The following is a 17665-nucleotide window of genomic DNA, read 5'->3' on the forward strand; positions in this document are numbered from 1 at the left end:
ATGTGACACAACGACCAGGAAAGACTGGGGGACTGTCCTGATCAGCTCCAGAGGCTGAGTGTGCAAAGGGGACAGCAGACGCTGGAGCTGGGACGAGCATCTGTCAACTGTCCCCGTCCCACAGGCATGATGTGAAGGTCTCCAGCCGCAGTCAGAGGCTGACAAGGGCCCAGGGCTCTGTGCGGCCCCGGCCATGTACAAACACCTCCCCTGCAAAATAACCAACACTCTAGAGCTTGTGAGCCTTCAGGCTGCACACGTAAGACTACCAACTCGAATGACAGGTTTAGGGAGAAAGAAAGGCATGTATTATGAGAAGATGATGGCCGCCAGGACATCACCAAAACCCACCTCTCTCTCTCTCATCCTCCTTGTCTGTGAGTGGAACAAGGAACCGGCCATTTGTTCAGGGATGGCTGGTTGAGCAATCCCTTCCATTTCATCCTTCAACCCAGAACACAGTGAGGTGGACACAATGAATGTCAAGTGTACTGCGACAAAGCTGCAAAGCTACCTGGTCCTCGATGTTAAAATGCTGGCTGAAGTTTGAGGTCATGCTCAGGATAGATCAAGACGGTAGAGCTATAGCAGGTTTGACAAACTACAGCCTGCAGCCAAATCTGGCCCCCCCCCCCACTTGTTTTTATAAATAAAGTTTTATTGGAACAAATGGGCCAGGCCCATTTGTTTACCTGCTGTCTATGGCTGCTTTCAAGCCATAATGGCAGAATTGAGTAGTTGTGACAGAGGCTTGCAGAGTCTAAATATTTCTCTGTCTCGCGGGCCAGCTTCTGATTTACACTGTTGAACAGGCAGAGTTTTCTGAGCCCCAGTCTACACTGTTGATGAACACACAGTGTTGTATTGCTGGGAAAGCCAGAAGAAGTGGCCAACGTACCTCTTTGTTCTTGGATTCTTTCCTGAGTGACTTCTCCAAAACTCTAGCTTCATACTCAGCTCTGGGATGGTCCTGTGGAAGAAACCAAGTTGGCCTGTGAACTGTGAGTTTGAGATCCTCACCTTGAACACGCATGCCAAATCCAGTCCACCCAATTGCGCTGGGCACCCTTTGGGGGGGCCAATTCACAGCTGGCTGTTTTGTACCATTTCCAATTCAGAAAGTGCCATATGCGGTCCGTCCGGGATCTACCCCTTGTTGGGAACGCAGCCCCTGGGGAAGGCCAGAGAACCTGGCTCTGGGTGCTGCTGGCAGCGAATCAGTGCCCAGTGGCCCCCTTTTGAACACCCAGCTGTGAACTGGCCCCGAGAACGTCTACTGGGGTCAGGAGAGACGCAGTAAGTGTCAGCAAGCGCGGGCAGACCGGAGGCGCCAGGCCTCGGGGGAGCCCGGAGCAGGCCAGCAGAGGGCACTGGAACGGAAGAATGGGGTTAAGAGAGACCCGAAGGTGGGGAGAAGCGGAGACCCCGCCCGCGGTGGAGGAGCTGCGGAGGCCTGATGGTAGAAAGAGACAGATGAGGCGTGAGAAGATCCCTCTTCCCGGGAGACAGGCTATGGGGAGACAGAGGAGTGACAAAAAGTTCCAAACCTTGACGGCCTCCTTCAGGGAACCAGAAACATAAACATGAAAACAAACAGAAAAGACTCCATTACTTGTGTTGTTTTTAAAGAAATAGGCCACGTCCTCTAAACTAAAGACAATTTTCTTAAGGGCTGGGATGAGGGTGAAGGACACGGGTGGACAAGGAGCACCTGGGGGCTGAGACCCGCTAGCGGTCATCGTTGCTTTAGGGTGACAGTGCGTGCTGTTGCTTTTGCAGCTTGAGCAATTTTGGGAATTCCCAGGTGGGTGCTGGACTGTGTCGGTCTCAGCTAAGGGGCACACGGGCTCCTTCTGCTCCCAGGGCCAACGCCGGGAGCTCAGACTGCATGGAGAGGCAGCCTTTACCCCTCAGATTCACTCCCAAAGGGTCCCTGGTCAGCTATGAGGGGGAGGGAGGTGATGGGGAGACTCACCTTGGGGACCTCATTCAGTTCCCTGGGGCCTCATGCCCAAGGGCTCCGACTGCCACCCCCAAGTCAAGTGCCGGGGGCAGGGGGCAGGTGAAGAGATCATGGGATGGATCCCCGAGGGGCTGAACACACAGGACTGGCCCCCTCCCCAACTCTCCCCAACCAGAGGGACATCATGAAAAGGACATTCTCAATCTTCTTCTAAAATAAGACGGCGATTGCTTTGTGTTGTGCTCGCATCTTCCTAATTGAAAGAGTAACAAGGAAAGAACCTGCCCAGGGGGAGGTTCCGTGCCTGGCTCACCCCTGAAGGGCTGCCTGTCGGTGAACAGGCTGCATCTGTTTTGGTGTCGCCATGTGTGAGACGGGATAATGGGGCCCCCTGGGTTAAGAGGGTTGAGCTCAGAGGTGGCTAGCGGGTGACTGGTCCTGGGGTACTTACTGGTCCGGGGCCCTCCCTGCCCTAAGTGCTTCTTATCCACTGAGACCCCCTCAAACCCTCTAGAGTGAGAACTAGTTCACAATCCGTATTTAAGAAGGAAGGACACTGAGGCACAGAGAGGTTAGGCAACTTGGCCTCGGGCACACAGCAAGGGCAGTGCCAAACCAGGATGGAAGCCCTGCGGTGCCTCTCCCCGCAGACCCCAGCCCCCTCGGCCACCAGCAGCACTGGGAGCACGGAGCCCGCCCACCAGCTTCCCTGAATGCAGTAGGTTCGGCTGAAGACTGGCGGGCAGACTCAGTGCCAGGAGGGAGCATGTGTGGGGAGAACGATGGAATGCTAAAAAACGATGGGGGAGATTTCACATCCAGTGAACATGCATGAGAGCTCGCTTTTAAAAGACAAGCTCGGTGTCTTATAAAGTTAAGTGGCTGCCGTGACCGGTTTGGCTCAGTGGATAGAGCGTCCGTCGGCCTGCGGACTGAGGGGTCCCGGGTTCGATTCCGGTCAAGGGCATGTACCTTGGTTGCAGGCACATCCCCAGTGGGAGGTGTGCCGGAGGCAGCTGATCGGTTTCTCTCTCATTGATGTTTCTGACTCTCTATCTCTCTCCCTTCCTCTCTGTGAGAAATCAATAAAATATATACTTAAAAAAAATTTAAGCGGCGACCAGTGTGGCCACACCTTAAAGCTCTGCTCTGTGGGCGGCAGGCTGTGGGGACTGCTTTTCCTTGTCTTCCCCACTCTTCCCGTGGGGAACTCAGGCGGGAGCTGCCCATTCGGAGGGCAGCGGCCAGGCTTCTCCGAGGAACCTCTGGAGAGTGTTCTCCGCCGTCCCAGTGGCCCCTGGGCCGTCTTGGGAAAGTGGGGATGCGGGCGTCTGGTTTTCCCTCTATTGGGAAAGGCTCGGCTCCCACCTCTCAGTCACGCCCAACGACTGGCACTGAGGGCGTGGCTTTGGCACGGGGGCAAAGACTCACAGCGCTTCTGGGGACTCGACCTCCTGGGCGGTGGTGATTCCCTCCCAGACTCGCCCGGCCTCCCCCGGATTCGATGAGGTCAGCGTGGTGAGCTGTCCCTGACCACACTGGTGGGCGGTGCGTCCATGTGAGCATGGAGATCAGAAACACTCGACAGACATCAAACCGTCGCCCTGGCAACCGCGGGTGATTCAAACACCAGGGATGTGAACTGAGAAGCAGGCGGGGGCAGCCTTGCCTGGGCCCCAGGGCCTCAGGCTTCCAGGAGCGTCCCCAGGAGGTAATGGGTGGGGGCAGGGGAGGACGCAGTGCCCCCCACTCACCTCCTCCTCCTCGAAGCCTGTGAGGTCCCAGCGGTAGTTGAGACGCATCTGTTTCCGCTTCCAGTGCTCCATGAAGGTGGCGGCTGCAGGCAGGGAGGAAAACCATAAAGTCAGGGCCGAGCAGGCCTGAGACGCCAGATGGCACAAATGCATTCTTTGCTTCTGCACCATTTGGTGAATGAGGGTGACATCGTGCTGGGCAAGAACGTCACAGGAATGAACCCTTTTTGCCCTCCTGCCCACCCTGAGGCAGAGACGGTCCCATTCCCCTTTCACAGATGAAGAAACTCAGGCACGTGGAAATCAAGTCCTGGCCAAGGTTACTCATCCAGCCAGTGAGGGGCCGGCCCAGGCTGGTCCCAGAGCCTGGGCTCTTAACCGTCCTGTTCCATCGATCTTGGGGACCCCCAGGTCAGAAAGCGTGAGGGGAGAGCCAAGGACACACACTCAAGCTTCAAACCCTCGTAGGTGGTCTGGCTGCTGGGCTGCACTCCTGCTTTCGCATTCCCAACAGACTATGCATAGTTCAAATGCCGCCTCCTCCAGGGAGCCCCCGATCCTCCTCCTGTGTCAGAAAGAAACTAACTCCTCCTGGGGCCTCTCCCGCTCACGGTGTCCACACTGCCCTCCATTATGATCCCCGTCCCATGTCAAGGGGCCTTTCTATTGGGGGTATGCAGGGGGGGCCCTGTTCCCCTGGGTCCCAGGCACACAGCCCGGCACCCGGCGCAGACTGGAGCTCAAGGGTGCTCACTGAATGAGCGGACGGCGTTCATGAGCACACAGCTTGCAACTGGAGATGCTGGCTGCACCCTTTATCCTTAACGCTTCTCCCCAGGAAGGAAGCTCCGGTGCATGCAAAGGTCAAGCTGTCCCGAGTCAGGCCTATATGAAGGGCTGTTGTGTAAAGTATTAATCAACCTCCCAGTCATGACAGGAGGGAGGTGCTATTCTCTCTCCCTTTTTCAGAGGAGGAAACTGAGGCTCAGAGGAATTAAATGGCTGGTCTGACAAGTGGTGGCATCAAGATGGCGTCAAATCACAGGACAAGGACGGATTCCCTGGTTGGTCACCTGCCACACCTGGAAGGCAGGAGAAATGGACCGTTTTCCCCTGGGGTTTCTCAGAGCGTGGGCCTGGGTTCTGCGGTATCAGAGTCCCCCAGGGAGCTTGTTAAAATGCAGATCCCTGGGGCCCATGTTCACAACAAGCTGTGCAGTGGCACTCGGGCCCGGAGCATGCAGACACACTGACCTACCACCGCCTGTCCTTCCTCCCACCCGTCCCTGCCCAGCAATGAGTTGGCTGCTTAACACTCGTCCCCCCATCCCCACCCCCCAGGCCTCCGTTTCAGCTTCCACCCAGGCCGCATCCACCCGCGCCCTGGGCCCTGTCTTGCCCTGTCCCCACTGCCTCCCGCCTGGCCTGCCTCCAATTTCCCTAATTCTGGATGCCTCCTCCGCGGGCTACCAGAGCCCTTTCCCAAGCACACCCCTGAACGCTGCTGCTGTGACCAAGCGTGACCTTGCAGGCCCGGGAGATGCCCTGGTGCGGCCTCCCTGCCGACGGTTGTGCCAGGTGGGCCAGCAGAGCCTCTCAGACCGGCCGCTGGAGTCTCAGGCCACCAGGCGAGGCTCTGGCCGGTCTGGGTGCTTCTGCCGCTGCGTGCAGACCTGCCCGCCTCCCTGGGGAAGTCCGCGCTCCTAGGGGCCAGGGTCTTGTCTCCCAAACCTCTGGGCTCCATCACCCAGACTCCATAGGGCAGGGCTGCATCCTCCTTAAAGCGCAGCCCCCTGAGAGCAGAGACCAGCTGCATGAACGGTGGCTCCCAACAGTCACACGTCTGCTCAATGCACATCTGTTTTCTGAGAGCGGAGGAGCAGACGGGACCCTGCCTATTAACCCCTGTGGGGACGGGGGCCAGGCACGAAGGCCCTAGCCCTCCACGGCCTCCCTGAGTCCAGAGGAAACCACAGTGTTGCTCTCCCTGTGCCCCTCCAGCCCAGGGTGACAGCCGGGTCACCTGCCCACTCCACGCCGACCCCGGGGAAGGGGTTTCAGCCCTGCCTCTGCCATTTCATTCAAGCAGGGACCATCGTCTTCCGGCTTATGGGGCCGGGCTCAAATCTAATTACTTCCTTTGTTCTGCAGGAAACTGACAGGCAGTTAAAACCCATTATTATGCCATCATTTCAGAACATTGATCCTGGAGAACAGCTAAATGGGGCTCAAAGTTGCTGTGTGTGACGCCTAATTTGAGGTTTTGAAATGTCATAAATTCCAGGCAGCAGGGAGCTGAGGTCTCTGGGCCCAGAGTGTCAGCCCCGGGGAAGTCAGACCCCACCGTGGCGTGGAAGCGAGATTAGAACCGCGGGCCGGCAGCCATCCCTCAGGGGGCACAGCCCGAGCCCCTCCCGGCAGGAACAGGTTTGGAGCCGCTCTGTCACTGTGTGAGCAGAAACGTTAGAAGCTGGAGAACGGAAAAGAAAGGACACAATGGGATGAAGCAGCAGTAGGAAGGTGATCCCTGAGAGGGCAATGAAGGAACAATTGACAGAGGATTAAAAAACCAGCAGCGCAAGGCCAGGCAGGGGACAGAGGGACTGTCCCCCCCTCCCCCCCCCATCCTGTGCGGTGCGGCCGCACAGGGCACACACACCTCTCCGCCCAGCAGGCTCTTTCCCGTGGCTTCTGTCTTGATTTCTAATAACCTCCTTTTTCCCTGAAGTAAGTGCTTCATGGGAGTGGTTTGGCTTTTCTGTTATTCCCCCCGAATGGGAAAGTGTAGACTGAACTTGCTTTTGACTCTCTGACAGACACTCTCTGACAGGCACTTGTCTCCTGGGGGAAGTGGAGCTGGAGGAGGCTGGGGCAGACAGCGGAACAGATTTGCCCTTTTCCCTCCTGGTGGTGGGGGTGGTGCAGATGGAACCATATGTTTTCCCCGCAAGGATGGGCTGTGGTGAGGAATGGCCAACGCCTCTGAGGGTGTGAAGCAGCACTGCCTTGCACACAGTAGGTGCTCAATAAAGAAGTGTGAAGTGAGCGAGCTGGCGGCAGAGAAGGGGCTGCACCGGATTTACTGGATTTAACTGAAACCTTGTGGTGCTGCCTGGCCGAGCAGTGCTGCTGCCCGAGTGCCCTCTCTACCTGCTCTGGGTGAACCTCGGCTCCTCCAGGAGGGCACAGAGCAGGGCTTGGGGGATGCTGGGGTGGGGAGCTGTGACCGGGGCATGGATCTGTCATGTCTGGTATGAGTCTGTTAGCTGTGTGATCTTGGGTAAGTCACTTAACCTCTCTGGGCCTCAGTGTCCTCATGAGAGAATATCAACAGAGCCTCCCTCTGCTGTGTGCTGTGGCGGGGTCACTGAGACAAGCTGGCTTCCTCCTCTGCCCACCACTCCTGCCAGCGCCTGGCATAGTCCACCCTCAGCGCAGGCTCTGGAGGGGAAGGCAGGAGTGGTGGGCAGAGGAGGAAGCCAGTCCAGCACAAATGCGAGCTGGTCCCGTCAGGAACGAGCCAGGCAGGTGCTAAGTGTGCCTGGCACCAGAGCTGTGAGTGACACCAGCAGAGGGGGCAGAGCCCAGGGGTGGAGTATTGGGGTGGGGTTGGGGAGCAGATGCTGGGTTCTCGTCTCCCTTTGCCTCTTATTAGTGGTGTCTGTTTGGGAAAGTTGCCTCAGTGTGTCCATCTGTCAAATGGGGCAATGGAGGTAGCACCTCTTAAAGCCACGGGGGGAATGATGAACCACCTCCCGTGAGGCGCTCAGAACAGCGCCTGGCCCAGCGGGGCCCAGCTCACTGAAGCTCGCGTTCCTTTCTGAAGGTGAAGTGACAGGACTCACAGAGGGCCCCAAGCGCAAGGGGGGAGGTCAGATTTGGGCTCTAATTTTTAGAGTCTAGGCTGTTTTCACAAAGCAAATGGGCATGGAACTGGTGTGCCAGCTGGCAGGACATCACAGCTGGCTCTTGGTATGGCCCAGAGATCGTCACAATGATCCACTCAAGGTTTCCAACAACTCAGCTGGGTACCAGCACTATCTGCACTGTACAAATGGAGACCTGTCCCAGCTTGGAGGTGACAGAGCTGGGCACGAAACCGGAGTCTGGCCCAGGAAGGGGCCCTATCCTAGTACACGGTCAACCCAGCCGAGTTATCCAATTAGCCCAATGGTTAGGCCGGCGGTCTGTGCGGGCTGAGCTTGGCTGTGCTTCCTGGGTCCAGGTCAGAGGAGGGGAGTGGGCAGTGAGCTGACCGGTGCTGAGGTCTTGAGGAGGGCCAGCAGGCTGGGGATGAGGAGCAGCAGGTGGTGGGGGATGGCTAGGGATGGTTCTCCATGGACACAGGATCCAGAGAGGCGGGGGATGGGTGGGGAGGAGTGGAGGGGCCAGAGCTCAGGAAAATGGGGGCTCAGTTCCTAGACCTGGCATTTCAGTGGCCATGGCTTCCATACCTGTGAAAGAGGCACGCGGCACCTACAGGGATCTGTGAGGGTCTAAGGAGACACGTGCCCCAGGGCTGGCTCCGGCCGGAGGAATGCAGAGCCCAGGCCTCCTGTGCTAAAGCAGCTGCCTTCCTGGGCCAACAGACCCTGGTCCCAGGAGGGAGGTCCTGTTTCTAAGGGCAACGCACCCTCCTGGGCTTTTCCCAGGGGTTCCGGGTGGGTCAGAATAACTCAGAATAACTGCAGCTGCGGCAGACGCAGCGGAGACCCTGGGAACTGCAGGTAAAGCGGGGGGTTATTTCCACGACCTCCCTCCGTGTTCATCCCCGGCATGTGCTGCCTGTGGGCGGTCCCAAGAAGGGAATTAGGGACCTACCTCACGTCACCTGTGCCCCAATGGCCCGGGGGGTGGGGGTGGGGGCGCGGCGCTCTGCTCACCCCAGAGAGCCATGAAGATGGAGAAGAAGACAGTGGCCGGGTTGTCGAAGAGGTGGCTGGCCCTGGCCGTGGCACAGGCCGAGCTCATCTTCCAGTAGCTGCAGGTCTTGTCGCACAGCGGGCACATGGTAATGTTGTGGCTCTGGTCACACATCTCCATGCTGGAAGAGAGGGAGCCGCTGAGAGTCCTCCGCCGGCCCACAAGGACTGCCCGGCCCCGCCACGGTGCCCCTGGCCAGGCCCTTTAACCTTCTGGAAGACGAGGGGAGGGCCCAGCTCTGGCCTGCCTTGCCCTCCTCCCCACGGACTTGGACAAGATGCGGAGCTCTCAGTGACCCAGGCAGGAGTCACTCCCAGGGCGGAGGTGGTCATCCAGGAGAAGGCTGGGGGCGGGGGTACTGCTTTTTGTTTAAAATTTCTGCTGCACGACTTTATGCACCGAATCACAGCTGGCCCATGGCCGTAGGTGGGTGTCTAGTAAACGTCTGCTGAATGGTTCTGTTCCCGGCACAGTGGGCACTCGGCCCCATTCTGTCCTTTCAGTTACTCACCAAATGCCTATTAGAGAATGTGCATGTGCTGTATGTGCCCAGCTCTGTGTTGGGCCCGGGGGATGGGAAGATGCCTGGTGACCGAGGCTGCTGGCTCGAGGCAGCTGGGGAATTGTGCATGCGTGTACACGTGTCTGTGTGCGTGTGCGTGAGGGGTGGGTGCATGCCGGTGGCGGGGCCGCGTGCAGCCAGCCAGCGCTGGACTGGAATCTCACCCCACCACTTGGGATCTGTGTGCCCTCGGGCATGTTACTCCAACTCCCTGGGCCTCAGTTTCCCCATCTGCAGCGTGGGGATGCTGAGAGTGAAGAGTGCCCATGTTACTGGGTTGGCAGGAGGATCACACAGAGCGAGCGTGGAGCCCTGGAACAGAGCTGGCACGCGCACACCACACTCCTGTTACGGGAATAACCAGGCGCCGAGCAGCTGCAGTGATTTTGAAAGGAGGCCCATGGGCCGCCTTGAGGGGTCTATCCCTTGCCCCTCCCTGAGCTTCCTGTCTTCTGGGGGTCTCTGCTGGGAGGCAGAAGGAACCCATGTGTGGGGGGCAGACGCCCCAGGGAGGGCTGGCTGCATCTCTGCCTGCCGTGAGTCCCGTGGCTGCCACAGCCCTCCTCCCTGCCAGCGCTAACGCCAGCCAGACTAAAAGCCTGTTTTCTGCCAGTTTTAAACCCTCCGCCACTCCCTTCACCACTTTCAGCCAAAATAAAGACAAGGAAAGGGATGGCTTGTCCTTGGAGGGGGTAAAAGGGCAGATAAGACCCCCCCTCCCCGGGGAACACGCCCACATCACGGGCTGAGGGCCGATGGGACTCAGGAATCCCCGGTAAGCACCATCTGCCTCTGGCCGTGTGGTGAGAGGTGGAGGCGCTGGCCTGGCCTGGGAGATGGCTGTGCTGGGGAATGCACGCCTGCCTGGGCAGCGCCTCAGCTGGCTCCGCATCCCCTGCAGGGGGGAGGGAAGGTGACGTCCTCTGCAGCCTCCCAGGGGGACCGTGAGGGCGCCCCGGCTTCCACGGGCCACGTCCCGCAGGGCTTTTGAATCCGAACCCCACCCCACCTAGGCCACTTTCATCTTCACCACAGCCACACCCAAGCACTGTGGCCTCACGTCACATTAGCTTTCTAAGGGATAAGCTTTCTCCCGCCTGTGCCCCACATAAGCCGGTGCCCTTAACCGTTAGATCCTGAGTGGGTGGACCTTAGGTGTTGTTCGTGTGTAAGAACACTGACACATGCTTGAGGTGTCATTCACATATTAAACATTTACGCGAGGTTCACTGGCTACGGTCTCTCCGGGCTGTGGGCCCTACGAGCCACCTCCTCGCCAGGCAAAGGCTCACGGGCTCTTTTCTGAATGGACGGTGGGCGCACTTCCCAAGCCACAGCTCGGCTTCCGAGACTTGGGGCTGAGCCGTAGGAAATGGAACTGAGCTGATGTCTTAGGGCTTTTCCAGAGAGACTGGGAGCTCCTGGGAGGCAGGGCCAGGGGGCACCCGCCCTTCTAAACTCGAGTTTGCCCATGGGTACAGCAGCCTTTCGTCCTCACACACAACCTGGTTGTCTTGGGGCTGGTGTTGGCAGGTCTAGGAACAACTAGAAAGGAGGGGAGGCATCTATGCATGCGGGACAGGGTCCCCTGAGCTCTGTGCACACGGGACAGGGTCCTCCAAGCTCTGTGCATGCGGGGACAGGGTCCCCTGAGCTCTGTGCACATGGGACAGGGTCCCCCAAGCTCTGGGCACGCAGACAGGGTCCCCCAAGCTCTGTGCATGCGGGGACAGGGTCCCCTGAGCTCTGTGCACACGGGACAGGGTCCTCCAAGCTCTGGGCACGCAGACAGGGTCCTCTGAGCTCTGTGCCTGCAGACAGGGTCCTCCAAGCTCTGGGCACGCAGACAGGGTCCTCCAAGCTCTGTGCATGCGGGGACAGGGTCCTCCAAGCTCTGTGCATGCGGGGACAGGGTCCTCCAAGCTCTGGGCATGCAGACAGGGTCCTCCAAGCTCTGTGCATGCGGGGACAGGGTCCTCCAAGCTCTGGGCATGCAGACAGGGTCCTCCAAGCTCTGTGCATGAGGGGACAGGGTCCTCCAAGCTCTGTGCATGCGGGGACAGGGTCCTCCAAGCTCTGGGCATGCAGACAGGGTCCTCTGAGCTCTGTGCCTGCAGACAGGGTCCTCCGAGCTCGTGCGATTTGACTTACGTTCTGGCTGCCACTCTGGGAGACACCTCCCTCCTCCCCCCATTACGAGGCCAGGCTACCCCTAGAGTCTCGGCCTTCTCCCTAGTGCCCAGCCAGCCCTGACCGTGGCAGATGGCAGCAGGAGCGTGGGTTCTGCGTGCAGAGGCCTGGTCTGCTGTTCATGCCTCACCTCCCGAGCCCCGGGGTCGAGGTGGAGAGAGACCCAGCTGAGTCCCCTGCCCGAGGCCCATGAATGGCATTTGTCCCATGTCCCAACCTCACAGGAGGCAGGGGATTTCCTGTCACCTGAGGACTGAGAACTAAAAGGGGAAAGAAAACTTCAGAGGAAGAAAAGGAGCTTTGTCTCCCGTCTGCTTTCGACAGTAAAACGGCTCCCAGGGTGTTTGTGCCGGAAAAGGATGCCCGGCCTTCAGATGGCAATTATGTCCCTTGCACCGGGCCCCCGCCCTGACAGCACACAGCCAGCATGCCCGTCCGGGGCTGAGTGTGGGTGCGGAAGGTTCTGGGGCCTGAGGCCAAGGAGGCCTGCAGCTGGTCGCAGAGATGGGCGTGTCCTGGGACAGGCCCCGCCTACCTGGGGATGTTTTCATTGACGGTGGCGCATCCATAGAGGAAAACGATGACCCCGACAATGGAGGCGGGGATGAGCATCTGGGTGTACACGCCCAGCCAGGCGAAGTACAGGCCGATCTTCTCCCCAAAGTACTTCCTGCACGGTGGGCAAAGCCAGAGAGACAAGCTCACTCATTCTGCACCGCTGGGAGACAAGTCCCGTCCCCTCCCCTGCACCAACAGCTCAAAGCGGCCCCTGGTTCTCTGGGCCAGGAAGTAGAGAGTGGGCGGGGCTCTGAGCCAGGCTACCAGGTTTGGGGGTGCTCTCTGCTTTCCCTACGTCTGCCCCCTCTCTCTGTGCCCCGGGGGAGGTGTTTGTGATACGCATGCGGGTGGGCGCAATCCATGGCCCGCGAGGCTGCCAGTTTCCTTCCGAGTCGGGTTCAGCTAAGAGCTGGCACTCTGGCCTGGGGGCACCAGGAGAGGGCCTGTGCCTCCTGCTGAGTGTCTCGGATGCCGTGATGGGTTTAGACGAATGCTCATGGGCTGAGCTCTGTCTCCACGTCCCCAGAGGACACACACAGCTGGATCTGGTCCACCCCCTTCCTGCCCTCGGGACAGAGGTCCTCTGGGAGAGGACACATTCTTTTCTGCCTCTCAGCACAGCAACGCGAGGACCTGGCCCGCCGCCCGGCAGAGTCAGGCCGGGCTGCGAAATTAGGAGGAGACAGCGAGTATGAGGACTGGAGAGCCACCCTCCAGTGAACTAAGGCTACTGGGTCCCGCCGGGAGGCCTCGGGTCAAGTTCACACAGGTTCCCAGGCACTGAACAGTCAGGGCAGCTGGCACACGTGGGGACATTTATCCCTGGCATCCAACTGGGGATTTGCCCCCCACAGCCGCTGCCCGGGGAGCCGGGCTGCTCTCGCTTACCTGACCAGGTCGATGGGCTGGTACTTATAGAAGACGCCGTAGCTGGCCCACTCTTCGTACAGGAGCTGGGAAAGAGCAAGCGGCGAGGGGCCGGTGAGAGTGGGATGCTCCCAGGTCCCTTCCCAGAACACAGGGCTGATGTTCTCTGCTCACAGCTACATCCTTCATTCATTCAACAAACGCTGGCGAGAGTCGGACAAGGGCCAGGCCCCATGCTGGGCACCGGGCTTTCAGAGGGGAGCTGGGCAGACACAGCCCTGAGCCCCGGGCCCCTGTCGTGGTGGGGGAGATGGACGTGGAAAAACTGGGTCACGGCCTTCAGCTCTGGGAAGGGTCCCAAAGAACCCACCCTCGGGGGTCGCTGAGCTGGCGCTGAAGGCCAGCGATGGGGTTGGGGCTCCCTGAGCAGGAACGAGCCTACGGTTTCAGGTGAAGGTGGGGATGGGAAAGAGGCTTTGGGCATCTTCGTGGAATCCTCTCCCTTCGCGACTTGATCTAAAGCGACCCGACACTGTAAGGCTTTTCCATTTAGGTTTCCCGGTCGCTCCCGTCACACACGGAACCATCGTGATAAAGGACAGAATCTACTTGGCTTTGGAGCAAAAAAAATAAAAGTGGCAAGATTAAAAAAAAATCTCATGGGATACACAGAGCTCAACGTTTGTCTCCTGAGACGGGCTGTCTGATTAAGACACTTAGTGAAATAAATGAAGCCTGCACACACCGTTACCCCCGGGCTGTGGGCAGGAACGGTAATGAGAGGGACAGATCGGAAGCTGTGTGTGAACACGCTCAGGGTGTCCCAGGACGCCGCCGTGTCAGGACTGCTGGCTGGAAGAAGGAAATCCCACGCACAGGGGTAATTCGTGCTTTCCCAGCCTTAACTCCAAGCCCAAGGTCACACGGCTGGCTGCACGGGAGAGGGGGCCCGCCCTGGGGCCTTCCGTGCCTCGCCACCTGTCTCTGCTGGGCAGGAGGCGGGCACGGGGATGCCCGTGAGGACTCGCCAGGGTCTCTTCTGGATGCTGCAGCTTGCCCTGTGTCCTTCTTTCTTTTCTTCATAGTTAAAATATTTTGGGGGTCTCCTATGTTCAATTAAAAAATTTTGGGGGTCTCCAATGCTCAGATTTTGCTGTGGCCCCATCTTATCATCCCAAACGCTCTATGCTATGGACTGAATGTTTGTGTCCTATGTGACTGTATTTGGGAAGTAATTAAGGTTAAAAGAGGTCATAAAAGTGAGGTTTGGATGTGACAGGACTGGTGCCCCTATAAGAAGAGATGCACACGCAGAGAGGAAAGGCCCTGTGAGGATGAGGCCAGAAGGCGGCCGTCTGCAAGCCAGAAAGCGAGCCCTCCAGGACCACACCCCGGCGGCACCTGGGTCCTGGGCTTCCAGCCTCCAGAACTGTGAGAATAAATGTCTGCTGTTTACGCCGCCCTTCTTCGCGGTTCTGTGCCTGCAGCCCGAGCTAACACATTCTCCTCCATTTCTGGGCACCCACGTATATTCAAGTCTTTGAAAATGAAAAGTGTAAGAAGCTTGCTGGGTGGGTCCAGCTTCCACAGACCAGGGAGACAGGGCTCCCTGGACATGGCCCCCAGCCAGTTTCTCCACTTCCTCAGGCCCCTGCTGAGCGAGAACGCCCGGGAGGAAGAGAGGCACCGTGATCCGTCAGCGGTCCACACGCACCTCTAAAAGCAGGGAGGAAAGAACGCAGGAAAGCAAAGCGCAGTCGTAATAAATCACAGTGAACCTGGCTGTCAGCATCCTGCGTTTTGCCTGCTCTGATCTTTATGGGGTAGCTGCCTTCAGACCTTCAGTCCTGCGAGTGGTACAAACAGGATGTATTCAGCAGGACTCCAAGTTCTGACAGATGAATGGCCAGGCCTGCTGCTGGGGAAGGGGGGTGGGGTGAGAGGAGCTTTGCAGTTTCGGGCAGGCAGGGAGCCAGGTTGCACGGGGCCTCCCCCGCTGTGCTCTGAGCGGGGTGGTTGGTTCTGCTGAGTCTGGAGTGGCCATCCTGGGCAGACCTCTCAGCCTGGTGGGAGGTCCTGCGTAGACCCTAACCACTGAGCGCTGAGTGTGTGAGCTGGCCCTCCCCTCTGAGTCCTGGTGGGCATCGGGGCTCTCCCCTGGGCCCCATCGCCTCCTTTATACTGAAGGGCGCTGTCCTTCCTGCCGGTCACAGAATGAACCCAGACGGGCTCACGCACTGAGGGAGCTCTGCGGAAGGCAGAGGGCCGTGCTCCCGGTCTCACACGCCTGGCCATGCAGAAAGCGACGCACAGCCCACAGCTGCACTCTGTGAACAGGGAGGTCTGCGCCAGCAAACTCTGATGAGACTGCACAGCACCTCCGGAGAAGCAACATGGCCATCCCTGTCCTGGGCGGCTTCCTCCCTTGGCTGAAATCAAGTCACTGATTTATATCATAGACAGGCTGGGAGGCGCTGGGAAGGAGGAAGGGAGGGAGAGAGGGAGGGAGGAGAGGGGGATGGAGGGGGAGGGAGAGATCCTGGGAGGGAGAGAGAGAAGGAAGACTGGCTTGGGAGGGGTGGCACAGGGGGGAAGCCTGGAGAGCCTCTGAAGTCACGGCCATGTCACACCAGTCACCGTGTTCCCGAACCTGCTCAGGAGGACTGGCCCGCAGCAGGCCGGCCACCATGCGCCCACAGCTGTGCCAAGTGGGGCACACCCCGATTTCTACATAAGCCACTTTACCTCGGTAAAGTTCTCTTCCTGCCAAGCAGAGAACATCCATCACCCTATAGCTGTCAGGGTAGAGAAATCTGACTGAAGATTTCCCTGTTACCATTGGCAGAACTCCCAGGGTGCACCCCAGCCTCATGAGCAGGGTGGGAGGTGCTGGGGGTGCCCTGGGTGGGGAACTGGCGGCTCCAGTCACAGTGACCTAGAGCTCCCAGCACCCAGACCTCAGAGGGGGTCTCGGCTCAACCTGCCAGCATTCCTCCTGCCCAGACCTCCCGCTGGGCCCACATGCTGGGCATTGGTGCAGTTCTTAATGGCTGTGTATGGACTTGCCCTTTGCCGTGTCCCCCCTGAATGCAGGCCCCAAGAAGACCAGGTTTGTTTGGTCTGTCCCCAACAGTCCCCAACACCTCCAACAAGGCCTGGGGCAGATAACAGGTTTCCATTCAGTAACTGCCAGATGGATGGATGGATGGATGGATGGATGAATGAACAAAGGAAGGGAGGGAGGAAGGCAGCATGGGCTGGGCCCTGTGGCTCTCAGTCCAGCCCAGGATGGAGCCACCTTAATCCACACCTGAAGGAGGGGACCGGGTGCAGAGGGGAGAGCCGCACCCACCCCCGGTTGTGGCCGCGCCTGCCTCCTGTTGGGCCCCTGCTCCTGAAGCTCAGCCAGGAAGATGGCCTTGGCTTTCCTGGGTCCCCCTTTCCGTCCTGTCCCTGGGGTCAGCCACAGGGGCTCCTGCCACTGACAGGATGCCTCAGGCTTTGTCATTGGAAAGGCAAAATATTCAGAACCGGGCCCCTTAGGGGGGAGTCATCATGGGAGAATGAGAGGTTCTCTAGGGTTCTGAGATAGGACCCAAACACCTAACTGGGCATCCTCCCTCCTGGCCTCCCTCTCTGTTTTCCTTTAGTCCATTCCATCCCATCCTAACTTTTATCTGTTTGTCCGTTGTCGATTCATCCATCCACCCACCCATCTAATACTCCCTGACTAGCCCCCCGGGCCAGGCCTCATGTTCATTGCTGGGGCATAACATTAAAAAGGAGATGGGGGCTGGCAGCTTTCCAGGCAGAGAACAGGTGGGTCTGGGTGAACTGGGAGCCATGCTGGCTGGGCCTGGCACACAGCAGTGTTCAGTAAATAGTTCCTGCCAAAGCAACTGGGGAGACAGTCTTGGCACTGGTGTGATCATCATCCAAGGAGCCTTCAGACTGGCAAGGCAGCCAGTGTGGCTGGAGCGTGCGGAGGAGGGCGGGGAACTGGGGTGGAGGGGCCTAGGGCCTGGAGGACGGGATTAGGCCAGAAGGGGGTTGCTGGTGCCAAAGGGGCACAGAGAGAGCAGGAAGGGGGCTTCAGAGGCCAAGTTGGCCAGGCCGGGGGAGGGGCTGGGGGAGTTCTGCAAGTCATGGGGTCTCAGACGAATGCCAGATGTTCCACTAAAAATAACCAAATATGTAATTTTGTGCTAACCCAGATAGCATCTTCAGCTGGATCCCGAGGCGGGCAAGTTGGATCAAGTACCAGAGGTTTAAAAACACGTATGGGGGGCTGGAGGGGGTGGGAATGAGGAACATTCCAGAGCCTGAGGTTCCTGGCCCTGCCATCTGGGACCAGGCCACCACTGTGAGGCTCTCGGGGGAGTGTCCCTGCTCTCCACATCGGAGGGATCCGCTCTCGGGGTGAGAGGCTGGACAGGGGACAAAAGAGACACAGGGCCCAGGGAGGGCTGCTCCCCGAGGGGTCGGGGGGAGGGCTGAGCTTGTCTGGGGTGACACGGAGCCAGGAGCAAGGCTGGTATCTGGGCGTGGGCACATGTGCAGGACGGCAGGGCAGAGCCTTCCAGAGTGTGGAGGGCGGAGAGGTGGCTGTTGTGGGAAGATGCGTACCTGTAGTGGGTGGGGGGAGGAGGGGGGGAGGAACAGAGCTTCCTGGAAAGCCTGGGGGCTGGAATCAGGAACACCCACTGGGGAAGGGAGGAATCACGGTTCCAAAGTGCGTCCCCCGAATGCTAGCTCAACAACTTGTCCATTAGAAAGGGTTCCACCCTCCTGCACTGCTGGTGGGAATGCAGACTGGTGCAGCCACTGTGGAGAACAGTATGGGGTTTC

The 17665-nt window shown here is 58.9% G+C and overlaps 1 protein-coding gene across 14 annotated transcripts in view; it reads right to left on the reverse strand.

The window, feature by feature from the left end:
• The window catches only part of ANO1 (anoctamin 1), a 73134-nt gene that overhangs the window by 23945 nt on the left and 31524 nt on the right, over window positions 1–17665 (reverse strand). For 4 of the 14 annotated variants that reach the window (XM_036326341.1, XM_036326342.1, XM_036326339.1 and 1 more), the window contains 7 exons: window positions 12839–12903; window positions 11928–12062; window positions 8601–8761; window positions 3718–3800; window positions 1548–1559; window positions 899–970; window positions 352–444 (listed from right to left, as the gene is read on the reverse strand). In XM_036326341.1, the coding sequence (XP_036182234.1) occupies window positions 352–444; window positions 899–970; window positions 1548–1559; window positions 3718–3800; window positions 8601–8761; window positions 11928–12062; window positions 12839–12903 (621 nt within the window). The remainder of the gene's footprint in view (window positions 1–351; window positions 445–898; window positions 971–1547; window positions 1560–3717; window positions 3801–8600; window positions 8762–11927; window positions 12063–12838; window positions 12904–17665) is intronic. The other 10 variants (XM_036326346.1, XM_036326344.1, XM_036326351.1 and 7 more) reach the window with 3 other exon arrangements.

The sequence above is a fragment of the Myotis myotis genome, unplaced genomic scaffold (assembly GCF_014108235.1).
Source record: "Myotis myotis isolate mMyoMyo1 unplaced genomic scaffold, mMyoMyo1.p scaffold_m19_p_10, whole genome shotgun sequence".
Taxonomy (NCBI): Eukaryota; Metazoa; Chordata; class Mammalia; order Chiroptera; family Vespertilionidae; genus Myotis; species Myotis myotis.